The following is a 17,948-nucleotide window of genomic DNA, read 5'->3' on the forward strand; positions in this document are numbered from 1 at the left end:
GTTCCTCCCACGCTCCATCAGAGGGACGGCACACGTCTAGATGTTCTGGAGATAAACTCTGTCTGAGGAGGGATGGTGAAGATCTGAGAGGAGACCTCCATGGAGGGACAGGGGACAGGAGAGGGTCAGATGAGTCCTGAAGGTTTATCAACAACGGGTTGTTTGAAACGAATGATGGTGTGGGCCGGATTCACCGCCTGCAAAGAAAACTAAAAAAAGTGTGATCTAGATTATAAAATAAGTCTAGATCTCATTTTTTGCTTGCAATCATTACTTGATCTCTGCCCTCAAATCCCTCTGGACTCTGATCACTGTCTTTACAATTACATGTATTGTTGTATTGTATTATTACAATATGACAATTTGTTTTGCACTATTGCTTTTTTTGCATATTTCCAGTAAAATTCATCATGCTGCTTGACATTTCTATACATACATACATTCATCTTCTCCCCTCAGCACGAGTGAATTGTATCTGTGAGCAGCTTATCACTGAATGTTTATTGTGCACTTTATTATGATTTTTCCCATGTCACCGTGGGAAAGAGAGAAACGTCCACTCAATTCCTCTGCATGTTAAGGACAGGAGGAGAAACTCACAATAAAGCTGTCTTTGACTTTGAAAGCAGTGATGCTTTGATTCTTTAACTTTAATCCACTTTGAGACACACACACACACACACACACAGAGAACCACATGTTTGGAGGTAGTGACACTACTGAATTGTATGGGAAAAAACTTTTCTAGTCTTTAAAAATATATAGGAGGACATTATTATTATATTGGTACTTATTCGTTTACTTTTCTTTCTTTTACTGAATAAAATATTTATCGCCAATTCTGTTGTTCGCGGCTGCTCGCCGGTTGCCAGGGACGCGCTGGCCGTTGCTCGGCTAAGGACCCCCTACTTTTTAGGTGCCCCTCTAGATGCCGTATCATAAAGAAACACTAGCGACGTAAAACACTGCGTGTTTGAGATATTTCGCCAAAATTATTAACAATAGAGTTGAGTGGTCTTAGTATTCGGTGTTTTCGTTGCGTGGAAAGTGAATATTTTAACATTTTTTTCCGTTTTTACGATAAGGCAGCGGCCCGGGCTTCCCCTCGGTTTGTGTTGTTACTACGTTCGAAAAAGTAAAGACACGAACTGCGCAGCTTTTAGCCACATTCGCGTCATATGACGGAAACAAGCATCGCGGTTTTGCAGTTAAATCCCCTCCGTTAACACCCCGAAACTATCCCCGCGGTTCTACAATTTAACGGAGGAGCTTTCCGTCCCGTTGAGATGAACGCCTACCACGTCCTGGAGCTGGTGGGAGAAGGTTCCTTCGGTCGGGTGTACAAGGGGAGGAGGAGATACACCGGACAGGTGAGGCACCTCCTGCGAACAAAGCTGAAAACAAACATCCTGCTTCCATCCTGCCTGTGCCCGCCAGGTGGTCGCCCTCAAGCTGATGCCGAAGGTCGGTCGCTCCGAGAAGGAGCTGCGCAATCTGAAGCGAGAGATCGAGATCCTGAGGGACCTCCAGCACCCGAACATCGTGCAGCTGTTCGACAGCTTCGAGACCGACACGGACGTGAGGGAGTTCACTTTGTGCTTTCGACCCTCCAACTTCTCGCAGCTTTCCGTCCACCCCAGAGAATCCAGCACTTGCCATGTTTAAAAAAAAAAAAAGGGGCGTAGATTTCCACGCCATCTTCTCACTTGTGGTCCCAACAGGTTGTCCTGGTGACCGAGTACGCGGAGGGCCAGCTTTTCCAAATCCTGGAGGACGACGGGAGCTTACCCGCCAGCCAGGTGCCCGCCGGTCGCTCGCGGCCCACGCCCGGCACCGGGAGCCGAGTTTGCAAATCAACGGTTTGTCTCCTTGCTTCCCCCGAAAGGTCCAGGACATCGCCTGCCAGCTGGTATCTGCTCTGTATTACCTGCACTCCCATCGGATCCTCCACCGGGACATGAAACCGCAGAACATCCTGCTGGGGAAAGGCGGCGTGGTCAAGCTGTGCGACTTCGGGTCGGTACCGCGGCCGTCGTGAGTGTCCGCGTCCCTCGGCGGCTCCCGTGTGACCGGGTCCGATCCCGTTCTGCGTCAGGTTCGCCCGGGCCATGAGCGTCTTCACCATGGTGCTGACGTCCATCAAGGGAACGCCTCTGTACATGTCCCCGGAGCTGGTGCAGGAGAAGCCCTACGACCACACGGCCGACCTCTGGGCCCTGGGCTGCATCCTGTACGAGCTCCACACGGGGGCGCCGCCCTTCTACACCAACTCCATCTTCAGCCTGGTGCAGCTCATCGTGAAGGACGCGGTGAAGTGGCCCGACTCCATGAGCGGCACCTGCGCGGTACGAAAAAGAAACACCTCGGCAAAGAAATACCTTCGCGTGGCGAAGTCACGGGTGAACACGGTGTTTTCCTCCGCAGGGTTTCCTGAAGGGTTTGTTGACCAAAGACCCCGAGAAGCGTTTGTCGTGGCCGGATCTTCTGCACCATCCCTTTGTCGCCGACGGCGTTCTAGGTGATGACTCGCACGAAATGAAAAAAATCACTCATTACATTACATTTGGCAGACGCTTTTATCCAAAGCGACTTACAATAGAGGACACAAGGACTGCAAATAACACTTGCAAATACAAGATGCACAGGAAATATACAGAACAGTAAGCTGGGGTTTCTTTTTTTTCTTTTTTTTTTTTTTTTAGGACAAAGACGTACACACACACACACACACACACACACACACACACACACACACTGCATAGCCTAACTTGCTGCCTCACCTGATCTGGGGCATCAGCGCAGTAAAAAGTCCTGAAAGAGAACAGTTTTTACCTGTTTCTTGAAGGTTGAGAGAGATGATGCTCGTCTTGTTGCTTCCGGAAGTTTGTTCCACCACTGAGGTAGTAGAACTGAGAACAGTTTGGCCTGAGATCGCTTCGAGCGAGCAGAAGGTGCTGCTAGTAGGTTTGTATCGGAGGAACGCAGCTCTCTGCCGGGAACATGAGGTCTTATCATTTGGTTCGGCGCGTGGATCCATCTTGGAGACGCCCAACCGTCCCCTTTGCCGTATCTTCTCAGTGCTGTCGGACGTGAACGTCTCCAGCCCTCTGACGGTCACCCCCAGCCCGGACATGCTGGCGCTCAAACTCAAGCAGGTCGCCGAGAAGACGGTGCCGTCGTCCGGGGAGAGCAGGTTGATCAAGAAGATCAGGAAGCAGGCGGACGGCGGCAACAAGGGGAAGGCGGACGGCGGCGACGCCGCCACCAAAGTACGTCTGGGGCGGACCGGCCGAGCCGGATGTTCTCCCAGGTTCTCCGAGGTCCCACCTGTTTTGTCTGTCGTGACAGAAGAAGGGGGACGGACCAGGAAGCGGGAAGGCGTCCTCCGCGGCGCCTTCGGACCCGACGGCCGAACGCGACCTCGGTCCGAAGCGCCAGACCAGCGGGAGATCCAGACCCAGGTGTTCGCGGACGCAGCTCCGAGGTCAGGCGTGCGACGGCGGCTCGCAGCGCCAGGGTCAGATCAGCAGGGACTACGAGCAGGAGTTCCCCTCGGTGGAGGTCGGCCCCAGGCTGGTGCTGAGGACCAGCAAGGACCGACAGGCACCGGCGAGCAGGGAGGTCGGCGCCGGCGAATCCGACACGCCCAGAACCTTCACCCCAGCTGCGGGCGGCCAGGAGGTGAGGTTCATCCTCTCACTTTCACCTCATATGGAGACGACCAACCACGTCCAGACCATGTAGGGTCTCTGATGAACCTCCAGGGGAGAACATGGGGACTCCTCACAGAGTTCCCCTGTGGTTACCCAAGCGGGGACCTTCTCGCCCTCAGTGGGGTCGAGGACAAGCAACCAGGAGGTGGTTGAAACCCTGAGAACGGCGACCGCTTCATTCTTTCTTTCTCCCAACACGTCCTGCAGGATGTGGACGGTGAAGATCTCCTGGAGGAGCTCGGCCAGGAATCCGATCCAAACCGTCACCGGGAGGAACATCTGGACTACGGCGTGGTTTTACCGCAAATCAAGTCCAGTATCTTGGCGTTCAAAGACCAGGTGACTAGACGTTCGTCCTCTGGCCCGTCTTGGACCAGCAGCATCTCAGATCTTCTCCTTCGCACCGCTCAGCTGACAGCTGGCGCCGGTCAAGACGCGTGGCGTGTCCTCCAGCCGCTGAAGGTCCTGAAGAACCTGATTCTGACCGATGACCCGGAACGGCGGAACCGGGTGGTGTCGGAGACGGAACTGCCTCATCTCCTCCTGGACCTGGTCCACCGCTCGGTGGAGTCCTCGCATCTCGCGGAGGTCCGGTGGCTCAGAGACGGGAACCGTAGAGGCCGGTGTGGGTGGAGGTCTCGGGTCGCTGACGCTCGGTACCTTCTCCCCGCACAGGATCCGGAGGGCGTGCGAGCGCTCGGGCAGGTGATGGTGGTCCTGCTGACCTTCTGGGAGAAACACAGGGAATCAGCCAAAGAGAAACAAAGGTGAAGTGAAGCTTCTTCTCAGGAGAAGCTCTGGTTCACCGCCGGAGCTCACCAGCTCTTCTGCGCCCGCAGGCCGGAGCTGTTCATCAGCATTCTGCGGCGGGACGACCTCCGACCTTTGGCCGTAAGTACAGAGGAACCAATGAGAGGCTGAATGGTTGCGGGTCTCTCCACGCGTCCCTGTGATTGGCGGGCGAAGTAGGAGCCCCGCCTCTCGTCCAATCACAGCAGGAGACCGATGCTCTCGGATGGGCTGATGGTCTACCAGCTGTGCTCCTCGCCGTATCTCCTCAGCCTCTGGCCGCCTCCGTGTTGTCGCTGTTGACTCAAAGCGGCGCTCAGACGGACGTTGGGCTGGAGAACGTGACCTCCTCGCTGAGGGCCGTCCTCCCGGGTTCCTCGGTAGGTAGAACCCGTCGGAGGTCCTTCCGGTCTTCTTCTGTTCAAACCGAGCCGCCGTCTTCTGCTCGTCCAGCTCCAGATGTTCCGGGCGTCCATGCCCGCGGGCCGCGGCCTCCTGGACGGCCTCCTGTGTCTCCTGGTGCACAGCCTCCATCAGGTCAGCCGGCCTCCGACAAAGTGTCACCTGAGGGTACGTCTGTGAGTAACTTCCTTCTCCGTGCAGCTCCGGGACGGGTCCGAAAGCCCTCTAGATCCAGCTCTGCTCCTGGACCTGTGGAGCAGAATCAGCTCCTCGTTGAGACGGCGCACGCCGGAGGCCAAGCTCTGCTCGGCGAACGGTAACCACGGACGACGAGCGGATCCCGGCCCGAGTTCGGCTCTGAGAAAGCCGGTCTTCCGGTTCTTCTGTCCTCTCCAGGCCTGCACGCCCTCCTGACGTCCTCGCTGCTGGTCTTCAGCAGAGATCCGTACTCCTGCGTTCCCCTGTTCGGCGAGGGCCGGTCGGGCTGCGTCCACCTCCTCGGCTGGATCATGAGCTCCGGGTGGTGCGTGTTTGAAGTTCTCTCCATGTTCCCCTTCGTCCCGCCGCAGAAGCTAACGTTCTTCTCGCGCGTCACGTAGCCGTGACTTCTCCTCGGGGTCGGACGCCGGTCGGGAGGCGTTGGTGGCGCTGAGCTGCCAGCTTCTGTGCTTCCCGTTCGCCCTGGACCTTCCTCCGCACGCCAGCGCCGGGATCCTCCGGCTGTACGACGGCGGCGGCGTGGTGCCCGGCCTGCTGGAGGTGAGCTCCCGTCCGAAACCCGAGCGGTGAACCTCTCGCAGAAGGTCACGTTCTTCTCTGCCAGGTGATCCCGACGCTCCCTCCTCCGCTGCTGGAGCTTCCTCTGTCGCTGCTGAGCCGGCTGCTCCTGTGCGACCCTCGCCGCTCCGTCCGCCACCTGAGAACGGCGTCCCGCGGGTCCTTCTGGGCGTCCGACGGCGAACGTCCGACCGCCGGCTCGCTGCTACGAGACCTCCTGCGACCGAACGTGCTGTGGGACTCGGCGGCGGAGCTGCTGACGCTGCTGTCCCTGGCGGCTCGATCCTCGCCCGGCCGTTCGCACCCGCAGCTCCGCCTGGAGGCCTCGGTGCTGCGGGAGGCGCTGGATCACTCCTACGACCCGGTCCGGGCGGCGGCCTGCAGGCTTCTCGGGAACGTGGATCCCTTCCGGTTGCCTCGGCCGGCGCGGCGCGTTTTCTCCACCATGACGCGGCGTCTGGCCGACCCCTGCGTGACGGTGCGCAGGACGGCCTGCTGGGCGGTGGGGAACTGGCTGGGATACATCGCGCTGGCGGGCGGGTTCCGCGCCGGACGGACCGACGGGAAACCCGTGGACTCTTTGGAGGAGACGGGCGCCGGGAACAAAAGTCAAAGGTGTCCGGCAGGCGACGAGGAGGACAGAGGGTTGCTGGAGGAAGCCAGAAAGACGGCGGCCATGTTCGCCTCCCTGATCACCGACGGCGACGCCCTCACGAGGCGCCACTGCTGCGCCGCGCTGGGGAACCTGGTGAACGTGGACGGCGCCGTTCCAGCGCTGCTGCGGGAGGACGTGTCCTGCCGGCTGCTCCGAGCCGCCTGCGCCGACTCCCACGCGGCGGTGAGACGGGCCGCCGTGGCGTCCTTGTGCTTGTGCAGCCGGAAGGACGCCATACGCCAGGTAGCGAAGTCGCCCCGGTCCTCGAGAATCTTCCGGCGCCACGAGCTCTTGCGTTCTAACAGGTTCTCAATCTCATGCGTGAAGGTCCTGATATCCCTGGACGCCTCCGAGAAACTCCAGCGTGCGTCGCAGTTGGCGTCTCCCCGGTGTGACTACGGGCGCCTCATCGGACAGATCGTCGGAGACGATGGCGTTTGATCGCCGGAGAGGACGCCCGTTCCCGGAACGTCACCGCGAGCTGCTCGCCGACACCACGGGAGGACGTCGGCCGAAGGGAGGACCCGCATCCGAACCAGCAGGTCTGACCATGGCTCCATCTGTCCTGGTCCACCGGCAGCGAGCCGAAGGTACGGCACCTCCGGCTCGTCTCCGCCGGACGCTTCCCGTCAAGTCGGCATCCGGGTTTGCTTTTCTGGAGGAACCAGATGAGATGTTTGCTGGACAGGTGTTTTCTAAATAAACCCGATCTCGAACGTCCTTCTGGTTCGGGTCTTGTTTCCTGCTCCGGGTGCTGGACCACAGTTGCTCCAGCTTCAGGGCTTTGCTGAAGCATACAACGTCGGCACCCATTTCCCTCTAGCAGTTCAAAACAGGCCTTGGTTTCCGTTACAAGCGACTTTACAGTCCGATTGCAGAAAATGAACCTCAGCTTTCCAGAACTGGACATGTGGAGTGCAGAGAGAAGACCATGCAACCTGAACATCTAGTCAAGAAGGAACCCATTCCCAGGAGGCCAGATACACCTTTTGAATGAAGCATACAGGAGGCCAGACGTGGGTACGGTTGGATTTTTCAGGTCACCTCACCAACCTGAATATCCAGCAGGTCCTGGAAGGTCAGATCTTCAACCATAGCACTGACCACCAAGTAGAAGAGTTGGGAAAATCTGTCCGTCACGTCCCAGAATGTACGTTTGGTGACGAGCAAACGAAGAAGAAGGCGCCGTTGGAATCGGAAGGATCCGAGACACACGGTACATGAAGTCGTATTGAGGTAAGAAGAACGTCTCCGTGACACCACCAATGGACTCGTGCAGTCGGAGGTGGAGGCTTCCATCCAGTGGCAAGAACTTGCGGCACCAGAAGAAGAGATCAGACATCGTATATGAAAGCCTGCTGTTCGTCACAGGAAGTCTTCGTGAGGTCCAGACAATGGTTCAAGGTCTTTGCCTTCAAGAACGGCGAGACCCGGATCAGGACTTCTGTTGGAAAGTGGTATCGGTGGAAGTCCAGGTGCTCTGCAGCCCAAACCCTCAATGAAAGGAGGAGGACCTCCACCCACCGGATGTCCTGAAGGGGAAAGCTGCAGGCCACCGCGGGTCGTTTCTTGGACACAGTGGCCTGCAAGAACATTCACCATAGATGGATAACGGAGTCCTGAGTCGAGGTCAAACTCCAGCGTACCCCAAGTTCTCAACCTCCTGTCCACGGGCTGCACTGACCTCCACTCGGTACTTGTAGTTGGGTCACCTTTCAGGGCCTCCTGGAGTAGAAGGTCCATTTTGTGTAGCTCTTTCATCACCTTGCAAGGCGCTGACCAGACCGTCAGGAGCAGCTGGAGATCCAACCACCAACCGTCCAGTCACAGGTAGACCCATCCAAACATGAAAACAAGAACGGTATTCTCACAAGTTGGATGGACAGATCATCTGGAACATCTGGAGAGCTTCATCTGATTCCGTCGGTGCTGAAGATGCCTCTGAGTCATCGTTTACCGGGCCACGGGGGCCAATGCTGTGGTGCTGGAGCTTCTCAGCTCAGAGGGATCTCCTCTGTGGAGGTCTCCTGAGCTGGGCCGCATTCTGTGAAGCCTCCAGAAGGGGGCGGCCTCGGTCTACACCCACCCCGGTCTTCATCCAGAAACTCCTGACCTTCTGCGCCAACTTCTTGGTCTCAAAGCGCTCGAAGCGATGACATGGGCGTTACCATGACGGTCCGTGGACCCCTGGTGGTGAAGACCACGGTGCAGGTGACCAACCTCGTCCTGCAGGTTCCTCTGCAAACACCTCAGTGAAGATGCAGACCAGACCAGGGGCCTGCAGGTCCAGGACTGATCTGAGGTCTCCTCACCTGGAGGCACCACCAAGCTGCTGTCCTTCATCCCTCTGATCCTCCTGGATGTGGTGGAGGACACGCCACTCAGATGTAGACATTAACACATGTTCATATCTGGTGTGTGTGTGTGTGTGTGTGTACACCGCTCTCCTCTTGCCATGCTGAGGTGATGAAGCTCATGCGGCGTTTGAGGACACAGCATGAAAGCTGGTCACCATGGCAATCTCTCACACACACACACACACACACACACACACACACACACACACACACACACACACACACACACACACACACACACACACACTGTTTCCATTGCCGTCCCCAGGCTGGAGACTCACTGGGGTTCCGATCGGTGGATGTAGATCCTGACTTCCATGAAGGTCCAGGTCAGACTGGACCTTCAGTGCTGGTTCATTCTCCAACCTCCAGGTTACACCGTCCCTCCTCCACACACACACGCACACACACACACACACACTTTACCGACTCAGGTAAGCTTGGCAAGAAGCTCCACCGTCCACGAAGGGCCCAGACGAGGAGGCTCCATCTCTTGGAGAAGTTCCGGGGTCTCCAGAGCAGCCTGGGGGTTCAGAGCTGAACCAGATGGAGGTTCCATGAGGTTGGTGAGATGATGAGACCTACCGGATTGGGCGCTGAATAACTTGTGACAGGAGGACGTCTGTCTGGTGGTGCGTCCAGGAGGTGAGGCTCCAGAAGGTGAGGACCATCCAGAAGGTGAGGGCCCTCCTGGAGCCCATTAGATGATGCAACCCAGGAGAACTCTTGCAGAACATCTTCACGTCTGCACACAACATCCCGTGTGTTTGTCCTCTGCTGTTTGATCTTCCTCCTCCTCCTCCTCGTCCAGAAGGTCGGCGGCCATGTTGGAAGCGCTGAAGGGTGACTCGCGCCGCCGGCGGGAAGACACGCGCCAGGAAGTGAAGTCACCTGGTGGAACCCGATGCTTTTCTCCAAAACATCAGCCGGATTCTTTTTTTTTTTTTTTTTTTTCTCAAATTCAAGAATTGTAATTAATTTAAAAGCGGACTAAAATCGCTGTGATTTTAAATAAAGTTGAGCTGAATTCATTCTTTATGTTAATTGTAATTAAACAAACCCGGTGGGAAAAACCGTAAATACCGTAAAGCTTGGAATTTGGATTATTATGAACATGTTTAATCATTTAAATAGTACCTTCGGATATCCATCGAAATCGATTAATCCGTCGCGAATCGACGACTCGATCGGCGGGATCGAATTCCACGCGCGCGCCCATCGATCGCTAAACGCCGAGGCCTCTTCCGGTTCCGGTGGCGGGACCCGCGCGCCGATAACCGGAAGTCTTTTAGTTTAATTTTTTTATAATTCTGCCCCCCGTTAAATACAATTTATTGTTTTCTATGAATTGAAAAATTCGAGGTAATTCAATGATTCCAATTCGAAAAATAAAGAGATATATCTAATAATTATTATTATAATTATTCTCCTGCGTCATTTCGGCGGAAACGGCGACTTGTTTTTCGTGTCACTGCATCTCGAATTATTTTTGTTCTCATTGAATCGATATTTTATTTTATGCTTAATGTGATGATATATTCCATAATAAAAAGATTGCAATATGTCCGTCCTCCTGCGGGCCCCGTCCGCCGGGCCCGCAGCAGCCACACACACACACACACACACACACACACACAAATAAATCTAATATATTATAGAATATAGCAACTCAAAAAAAACTGAACTTGCTTTAAAATAATTATAGATATTTAAAAATGAATCGTCTCAAGAGAAAAACAGGTTGGAAGAGAGATTTTTATTTTGAAAAAAATGTCGACGCGCATTCACACGCAGGCACGCACACACACGCATAGATTTAACAAATTTAACAAAACCGGATTTGACAGAGCGTTCACAAGGTGTGAGCTCCTCCCAGACGCTGCGGGGCTTCGGACGCTGAGAAGAAGCGGTCGGGGAGGACGATCGGAGGGCCTTTTGAGGGATTCAGTGCAAAAGAAGAGGAGAAAAGTCACGACAAACAATCCAGTTTACCCTGCAGAGAGGAGGAAACCACCCCGATCCCTGAAGATACAAAAAGCTTTATCTTTTTTTTTATTGTTATTTTCCTTACAAACGAGTGCAGATTCAGCCGGAGGCTTAGAAAACTCCTTATTGCCTTAGAAGCTCCTCGGGTTCTCGTTCACGGAGGGAGAGGAAGGGGATCTACTTTTTCTAATCCAGCTAAAAGAGGCGGTGGAGAAGATCTACTCGTTTATCTGCTCTTTGGAAGAGAACTAGGAGAAAGGACGGGGCGGGAGAAGGTCTGAGAAGACCCGGAGGGGCAAACCGAACATCCTGAGCCTCGAAAAACGGATCGCCTAAGTTTTGCGAGAGGGGAGGGATGGAAGAATAAAATCCACCACGGACGGAGGGAAAAAGGGGGACGGATATTAATGTACAGAAAAGGGGAAAGGCTGGAAAATCCTCCCGAATAAAAGCTTTGCGTTGCTAAAAATCTCGCGGACGGAAAAGAATCTAAATCTACCTTTTTAAAACATCCACTGCAAGTGCAACATTGATTGTATTTGCGTTTCGTCCGGACGCGCCCGAGTGCTTTGCCTGCATGAGAGATATTTTTCCGAAAAAGGCGACGAGGGCGACGCCGGTCCCGATGTAAGGCTGCGAGAACGTCGCACCTGCATAAAGAACGTCGCTTCTGTGGAAATGTCTCGCGGAGACGCGGCGTCCACGGAGGGTTGATTGTCACGTTAAGCCTTTTCATGTCACAGTGGGGTTTAGAGGGGGGGTTTGGGGGGGTCACGTCACAGAAAGCACCGCGGGGCGATTGGGGGAAAAGAAATTAAAATGAAAAAAAATTCACATCAGCAGTGCATGCATCGAATAACCCGTCCCGCCATCGAAACGAAGAACACGGAAGGGCGCGGCCGAAGACGCGGCGCTTCGCTCACACGGCGGCGTCCTGCTTCAGCCGCTGGCTGCGGGCCTTGTAGACCTCGATCAGCAGGTCTTTGACGTACTGGATCTCGCGCTCCACCGACTCGGCCTTGTCCCGCAGCTCGCGGTTGCGTCCCTCCAGGCAGTGCAGCTGCTCCTCCAGGGAATCCAGCTCCGCCCTCTTCCTCTGGCGGTACCTGCGGCGCGGAGCGAGCACACCGAGGGTGAGGACCTTTTCTTCACCGCCGGCTTGTTGTTTTCACGTCGCGGCGACTCACCTGTGAGCGGCCGTTTTGTTCTGATCTCTCTTCTTCTGCTTGCGCTCGCCGCCCTCGGGAACGACGTCCACGTCGTACTTCACGCCGCAGAGGTCCTCCTTCAGGCGGCAGGCTTGCCGGTGGCCCGAGGGCTCCAGGCCCAGAGCCTCCCTGGCCATCAGGGCGCACTCCGGACCCTGGTCCTCCAGGAAGTCGCAGTGCAGGTCGTGCTGCCCGACCTGCAGCCCCTCCGCCTTCACCTGCTCGCCGATGGCGCCCAGGAAGCCGTGGTAGGCGTCCGGCTGCGGCGCGGCCTGCAGGAAGCAGCCGTCGCCGCTCTGGCTCTTCCAGGAAACGGTGGCTTTGGTCACCTCCACGCTGGTTTTGATGCCGTTGAGCATCTCGCCGGCGCCCGAGCCGCCGCCGCCGCCGCCGACCTCCCTCATGCTGTACATCAACAGGTCCTCCTTCTTCGAGGGGCCGTCGAGGGCGCCGCCGAAAGCGAAGCCGCCGACCCGCGCCTCGCCGAGGACGTCTTGACCGAAGCAGCAGTTTTTCTCTTCTTTCGGTAGAACGCCGCATCTCCGGACCTCCACGGCGCCGCCCAGGCAGTAGCTCTTCCCGAGCAGCAGCTGCTCCTCTTCGGCGGAGCCGTAGCTCCCCGCTGCCAGGGGCGCCGCCGCGTTACCTGAGTTGTTTGCTTTGGAGCTCAGCAGATCGCCGTCGTAGCCTTCGCCGAACCTCACGCCGTCGGGCACCCGCTTCCGGCCGCAGCCGCCGGGGCGTCCGCAGCCGTACGGGGCGTGTCTGGGAAATTTGGATCGGCCGATAGGCCCGCCGCAGATGCTCAGGAGGTCCAGTTCGCCCGTCGCCAGCGTGACGAGGAGCGGGTTGGACTCGGATTGGCCGGACGCGGAGTAGGACGCGTACGGCAGCTGGGCGAAGGCTTGAGGACCCGCCGGCTGACCCCGGTCGCATTTTCCCAGCCGCGGCGCTTTCTCCGGCAGCGGCTCGGACAGGAAGTAGTCTTCTAGCTGGGCGAGCTCCTCTTGCAGCAGAGAGGTCATGACCTCCAAGTCAGAGGGCACCTGGATATCATTCTGGAGGGGCGAAGGGGGAAGGGAGGCGCCGGCGGAGGAAGGAGGGGAAGGAGGGTTCGGGAGGTACGAGGAGAAATCCACTTCTTCCGTCATCCAGTCGGTAAGACCATCACCTGGCGAGAGGGGCGGGAAAAAAATCCGACGGTTGAAGAAAAAAAATCGAAACGCGGACGAACGAAAACAAACCGACAGAACGCGAATCCGTCTGGGAAAAAAAAAACACGGCCGCCGAATAAAGTTGCGGCGGCTCGCAGATGTGGCTACTTTATTACTTACTGCTCCGGAAGGACGAATATGCTGCAGTGCCGAGCCCACCTGAAACGGGGAAAAATATAAAAAAGCGCACTCGGCGCGACTCACCAATTAAGTGGCGACTCTCCTCTGACACCTCCCCCCTGCACCCCTGTGATTGGCTGACGTTAGCCTGTGGGGGAGAGAGAGCGAGGGGGTCTGCCGGGCAGACATGAGGAGTCTTCCAAACAGGAGCTGACGCCGCCATGGTCGGGTCCGCCGGCGTTCCGGTTCAGTCCGAGCCTGTGCTGGGGGCGTTCGGGGTCTGACAGATGGGCCACAGAGAGCAGGGCAGGGCGAGCATAATGAAACCTGCCGGGACAAAGAGGGGGTCACGCTTAGATCCAACAGACGGGGAAGGAACCGCGATCGCTGCGAAAGATATCACCCCCTCTGGTCCTAAGGGGGGGTTCCGACCCCCTGCGACAGACAACTTGGCGACCTGGAACCACCAGGGGACCACCTGGAGGAACACCCTCCCCTCTCCATGCCCAACATCCTCATCATGGGATTGGAGAGAAGCTGCTCTGCAACCTCCTGTCACATGTTGCCGTTGGATTAACGGCCGCTTCCTAAAAGCGGTTCAGCGGGTTCGGTGGCAACGGAGACACCCGTGCATGAACCAAAGCCTGGAGGGAGTTCACAGCTCAAAAGTGGAGTTGTTGGGTTTGTTTGTTGTTTTGACATGGCAGGCACTTTGTTTACCACATTTATGCCACGTTAGTCAAAACAAAAAGCTGTGTTTTTGGCATGGCGATATATATAATCATAAATAAAGCCAGGAGGATCTGCTCAGCCGGGTGACACGACAGGAGAAGCGAGAAAAACTTGCAAATAAACAAAGTAGTGACTTACTCCATTCTTGCAGAGAAACCGTGGGACACTCGGGGGTGCGTTGCCTGGGCAAAGCACGACTTCTTCTCGGGGAGGGAGGCTCCGACGTGTCGGGGAAGTCAAAGAGCCATGGTCCTTGCGGTCGCGGTCCTCGTCGCGCTGTCCGTGGGAGACGCTGCTGTCTTGTTGCGGTCGCCGGGCGGAGTGAAGCTCAAGCGGCGAGGCTTTGCGTGGCGGTGCGGGGGAGGCGTCAGCCCACTCGCACCTAGCAACCGACTGCGTCACCGCCGCGGATCCCTCCGCCCTCCGCCCATTCGCTAGTCCCGCCCGTTACTTGTTGCTTCCCCGGACTGAAATGACACGGCAAGACTGTCACACACACACACTCACACACACACACTGGGCCGATACATAACCTGCTGTTGATGTTATTTACACGGAATAAGAGACACAACTCGGGAGCGGAAGTGGAGGGTTTACTTTTTGTCTCGGTGACACCGGCGGACTTATCCGTCGCCGTTTCAATAAAACTGGCTTGTAAATATGAGAAGGGGGGATTTTAATCAGAGTGACTCCGGTGTTGGCTCACGCCGGCCGTACCTCTCCGGGAACCGTGTTTTATCCCCGCGTTTGCGCCGCTAGCGGCGGCTGGGGAAGCGGCTCTCGGCGCCGGGGTTGTTGTCCGGGAGAAGTCCGTCCGCGGTTGCAGCGCTCTTGCATCAGTGCGCCGAGGCGGCGCGGTGATTGGCTGGACGCGCACACGCGCCCTCGTCGAGCCGCGGCGATTGGTCGCGGCGGAGCCCCTGCGCGCGTTGTGATTGGCCGACGGTAGGCAAGGAGACGCGTCACGGGGTTGTTGTTGTTGTGCCTCGCACATGTTCCAGGTAAACAAACCAGATCCCGGCGAGTTCCTGCGTTTAACACGCCGGCTTTTTCTTTAAATATTAAACCCAACACAACGTAGCGTGAATAATTCAATCTCATTCATCATAAAATAATATCAGCTGAGTTGTTTTTTTTGGTTTACCGGAGTTGTTTTCTATTCCATTGACAAGATCGTGACCAGTTTGTGCACCTTCTTATGTCATCTCACTATTTTGTCATAACCCAATTACACATAAACCCGATTCCTTTTTGAAAAGCAGTCCGGATCAATAGCTGTCGCTCCCTGATGAATTGTCAGTGAGTTACTAATGGAGCCTGAATTACCCACTCGTGGCTGTGTGACTGTACTTCTGATACAATTACAGGATCCTTATTTTCATGGCTAATGTATTGAGACACAACAAAATTAATGTACCCTTAATGACTGTCGATCACAATTAGATGAAGAATAAAGCTTTTGTTGTTTGTTTCCCTCCCTCCTTCTTTCAGCAAATCTGGAAGCTGGGTGAATATGCTGCTCTCCTGTTGCTATAGCAATAGCGGACACTGCCCCCTATTTTAGACTTGTTGTCTGGTTGCTGTTGCCATGGGATTTGCATCTCTCCCTCTCTCTCACACACACCCGCTACCGGTCTCCATACCAAATGTTTTCCGTCCACCTCCCCTCTGCTCTTGCACCCGTCCCCCCCCGTCCAGACGTTGCCGGTACCGTGTGTTTGCACGGTCGACTTTTCTGAATTTGCAGGGGGCCGGGACCCGGGACTCTACTTGGCCGTCACGTCCGTGCACGGAGCAAAAGCGGGATTTATGTGTAAAAATAAACATGTCAAACACACACAAGTGCTATTTCCATGTGAATCCCTGCACGTTAAATCCTTGCCAAATCCTTGCTTGACCCGCATCCACATGAGAGTTCAAGTATACGGCTCAAAAAAAAAAAAGGAACACTAAAATAACACATCTTCTTTTTCAATCATTTGTTCTTTGCATAGTTAAATGCTTAGTTTAATGTGCTGACAACAAAATCACACCAAAGTGATCAATGGAAATCAACCCATGGAGGTCTGGATTTGGAGTCACACTCCAAATGAAAGTGGAAAAACACACAACGTCGATGTCATGTCCTTAAAACAAATCCAAATGAATCAGTGCTGCTTCAAAAGTGGACGGTTTGATTTCACACAAGTGTGATTGACATGGAGTTACATCGTGTTGTTTAAGTGTTCCCTTTATTTTTTTGAGCAGAATATTCAAGTTTATATTTGACACATGACACATTTATGTTTTGCCCATCTAAATCATATCAATTCAAGAAGAATGCCTTTCGATAGATTTAAACACACTCGCTTGTGTGTATGGAAATACACGTAGCAAAAATATAACAATACACCGTTGAGGTGTCTCAAGACTGCGGTTGTATGACAATATTTTCACATAACGTACCCGAGAGTTTCCGCCGCTGCTGTAATCCTTGTTTATTTAAACATGGGCTCGACAAACGGTTTAAGGTTATGGGATCTGTGGAAATCCATTTTCGAGTGCACGGGGAGCTGCGGGTTCAACAACCCACGTGTGTGTATAGCGGATACGCTTAACATTAAATGAAATGAAATCTGAAGGATAATTTTGTTTTTTGCACATCGCCGGACGCTGATACACTTGAATCCGCGTCAATCCGAGTCACGGGCGAGCTGCTCGGCGAGCGCACAGGGTTTGGCAGCAACCTGATGCAATCCGGTTAAACGCGGTCGTAATGGATACCAGATTGAGACGGTAGTAGCTGGTGAAGTTGCAGGGGTCTCCCAGGAAATCGCTGACTGCTCTCCAGTCTGCATTAATTGGTCCGCCGAGGGCTGGCTGTTCGGGGCGCCACGAGAGGAATCTGAAAGTGCTTGTCACGGCAAGCACTTTTACCGTTTCCCATCAGCGCTAATGATAATTTACCTTGTCGGTATTCATGACGATGTCAATAATTACGCACGACAATTCCATTTTTCACTTCCTCGTCTTCTTCTTCAGATCGCCGTTCACAGCGGAGCGTCGCGGATTAAACGTGAACCCGTGTTGTTTCCCCGCGGCGGAAATATTCACAGATTATCATTCGTCCGTCAACGGGCGCCATCATTGTCTGCGTGTTCTGCTAAGGAAGTCAGAGAAGTCAACGCTGCATGCCAAGTGCACGTATGGCACGTTAGTGTGTGTTACACCACCGTTTCATCATCATCATCTCTCTCGGAATTTATTGTCCTCAACTTTTGGCCCTCTTTTAACACACGACGAGAGAAAACACGGAACGGGACTTGCGAACGGGGGCGTCTCAGAGGGGATTCGCGTGTGTTTCGGTGCGTTCGCGGCCGTCGACCGACCGCCGGCCGCGTCCACGCGTCAATCATCTTCCCTTAAAAAATAATCCAAAGGAGACGCTGAGAACGGCATCATTTTTCATTCATCAGTGTCTAAACATTAGCATCCGGCCGTGGCAGATGTGAAGCGGTCGCACGCTTGTGTTTATCTAACGCGTCCCCGAAGGACGCCGCGGTAAATTAGAGGCGTGAGATTTCAAGGGACGGCAGCATCTGTTTCCTTCTCTTCTGGGCGTCGCGGCTCTTCCGTGATGAGCGCTAACGACCCCTCGGTCGTCTGGCAGGATCGGGAAGGGATGTGCAAAGTGCACTCGGAGGGCCGAGGAATGATATAATTAAAGCCCGTAAGGTATGTGCGGGTAAATGTCCGAGAAATTCAAAGGAACGCCGGCGGAACGACTTGGAAGAAGAAAATAAATAGCAGGAAGACGTATTTGAGTTTGAACCGCATGCTAACGCTGCGGGGGGTTGATAAGGCGACAGCCGTGAGAAGAACGATAAACGACGTCCGTATTAAGTGGTTCATTCATTCATCCGGCTGTTCATCCTCTCATTCACACGTCTGGACGATGCAGGGTCTCCGGTGAAGTTCTCTTGGACTTGGAGGAACCCTGAGGAACCCCAAGCAGA

General features: G+C 54.9%; 2 protein-coding genes across 4 annotated transcripts; one reads left to right on the forward strand and one right to left on the reverse strand.

Moving 5' to 3' along the window:
* The first annotated feature begins 1,146 nt into the window (after positions 1-1,146).
* stk36 (serine/threonine kinase 36 (fused homolog, Drosophila)) lies at positions 1,147-7,056 on the forward strand. Of its 2 annotated transcripts, none has more exons than XM_086176929.1 (19): positions 1,147-1,370; positions 1,438-1,578; positions 1,722-1,799; positions 1,886-2,016; positions 2,096-2,345; positions 2,425-2,518; positions 3,079-3,269; positions 3,349-3,681; positions 3,921-4,052; positions 4,125-4,301; positions 4,389-4,480; positions 4,553-4,604; positions 4,775-4,882; positions 4,956-5,039; positions 5,106-5,220; positions 5,301-5,427; positions 5,504-5,663; positions 5,728-6,579; positions 6,664-7,056. In XM_086176929.1, exons 1-19 carry the CDS (start codon positions 1,287-1,289, stop codon positions 6,775-6,777), a joined length of 3,315 nt encoding a protein of 1,104 aa, XP_086033055.1. In that variant the 5' UTR covers positions 1,147-1,286; the 3' UTR covers positions 6,778-7,056. The 2 variants fall into 2 exon arrangements, with proteins under 2 accessions (XP_086033055.1, XP_086033056.1); XM_086176930.1 differs by having other exon boundaries at positions 3,352-3,681.
* A 3,378-nt stretch (positions 7,057-10,434) lies between these two features.
* atf5a (activating transcription factor 5a) lies at positions 10,435-14,795 on the reverse strand. Of its 2 annotated transcripts, none has more exons than XM_086177234.1 (5): positions 14,671-14,795; positions 14,092-14,420; positions 13,306-13,548; positions 11,867-13,058; positions 10,435-11,785 (listed from the first exon to the last, which is right to left on the reverse strand). In XM_086177234.1, the coding sequence occupies exons 3-5, from the start codon at positions 13,442-13,444 to the stop codon at positions 11,599-11,601; spliced, it is 1,518 nt and encodes a 505-aa protein (XP_086033360.1). In that variant the 5' UTR covers positions 13,445-13,548; positions 14,092-14,420; positions 14,671-14,795; the 3' UTR covers positions 10,435-11,598. The 2 variants fall into 2 exon arrangements, with proteins under 2 accessions (XP_086033360.1, XP_086033361.1); XM_086177235.1 differs by lacking the exon at positions 14,671-14,795 and adding an exon at positions 14,551-14,665.
* Positions 14,796-17,948: the final 3,153 nt, after the last annotated feature.

The sequence above is a fragment of the Fistularia commersonii genome, chromosome 29 (genome assembly GCF_037954325.1).
Source record: "Fistularia commersonii isolate RoL2024-O1a breed Wild chromosome 29, RoL_Fcom_v1.0, whole genome shotgun sequence".
Taxonomy (NCBI): domain Eukaryota; kingdom Metazoa; phylum Chordata; class Actinopteri; order Syngnathiformes; family Fistulariidae; genus Fistularia; species Fistularia commersonii.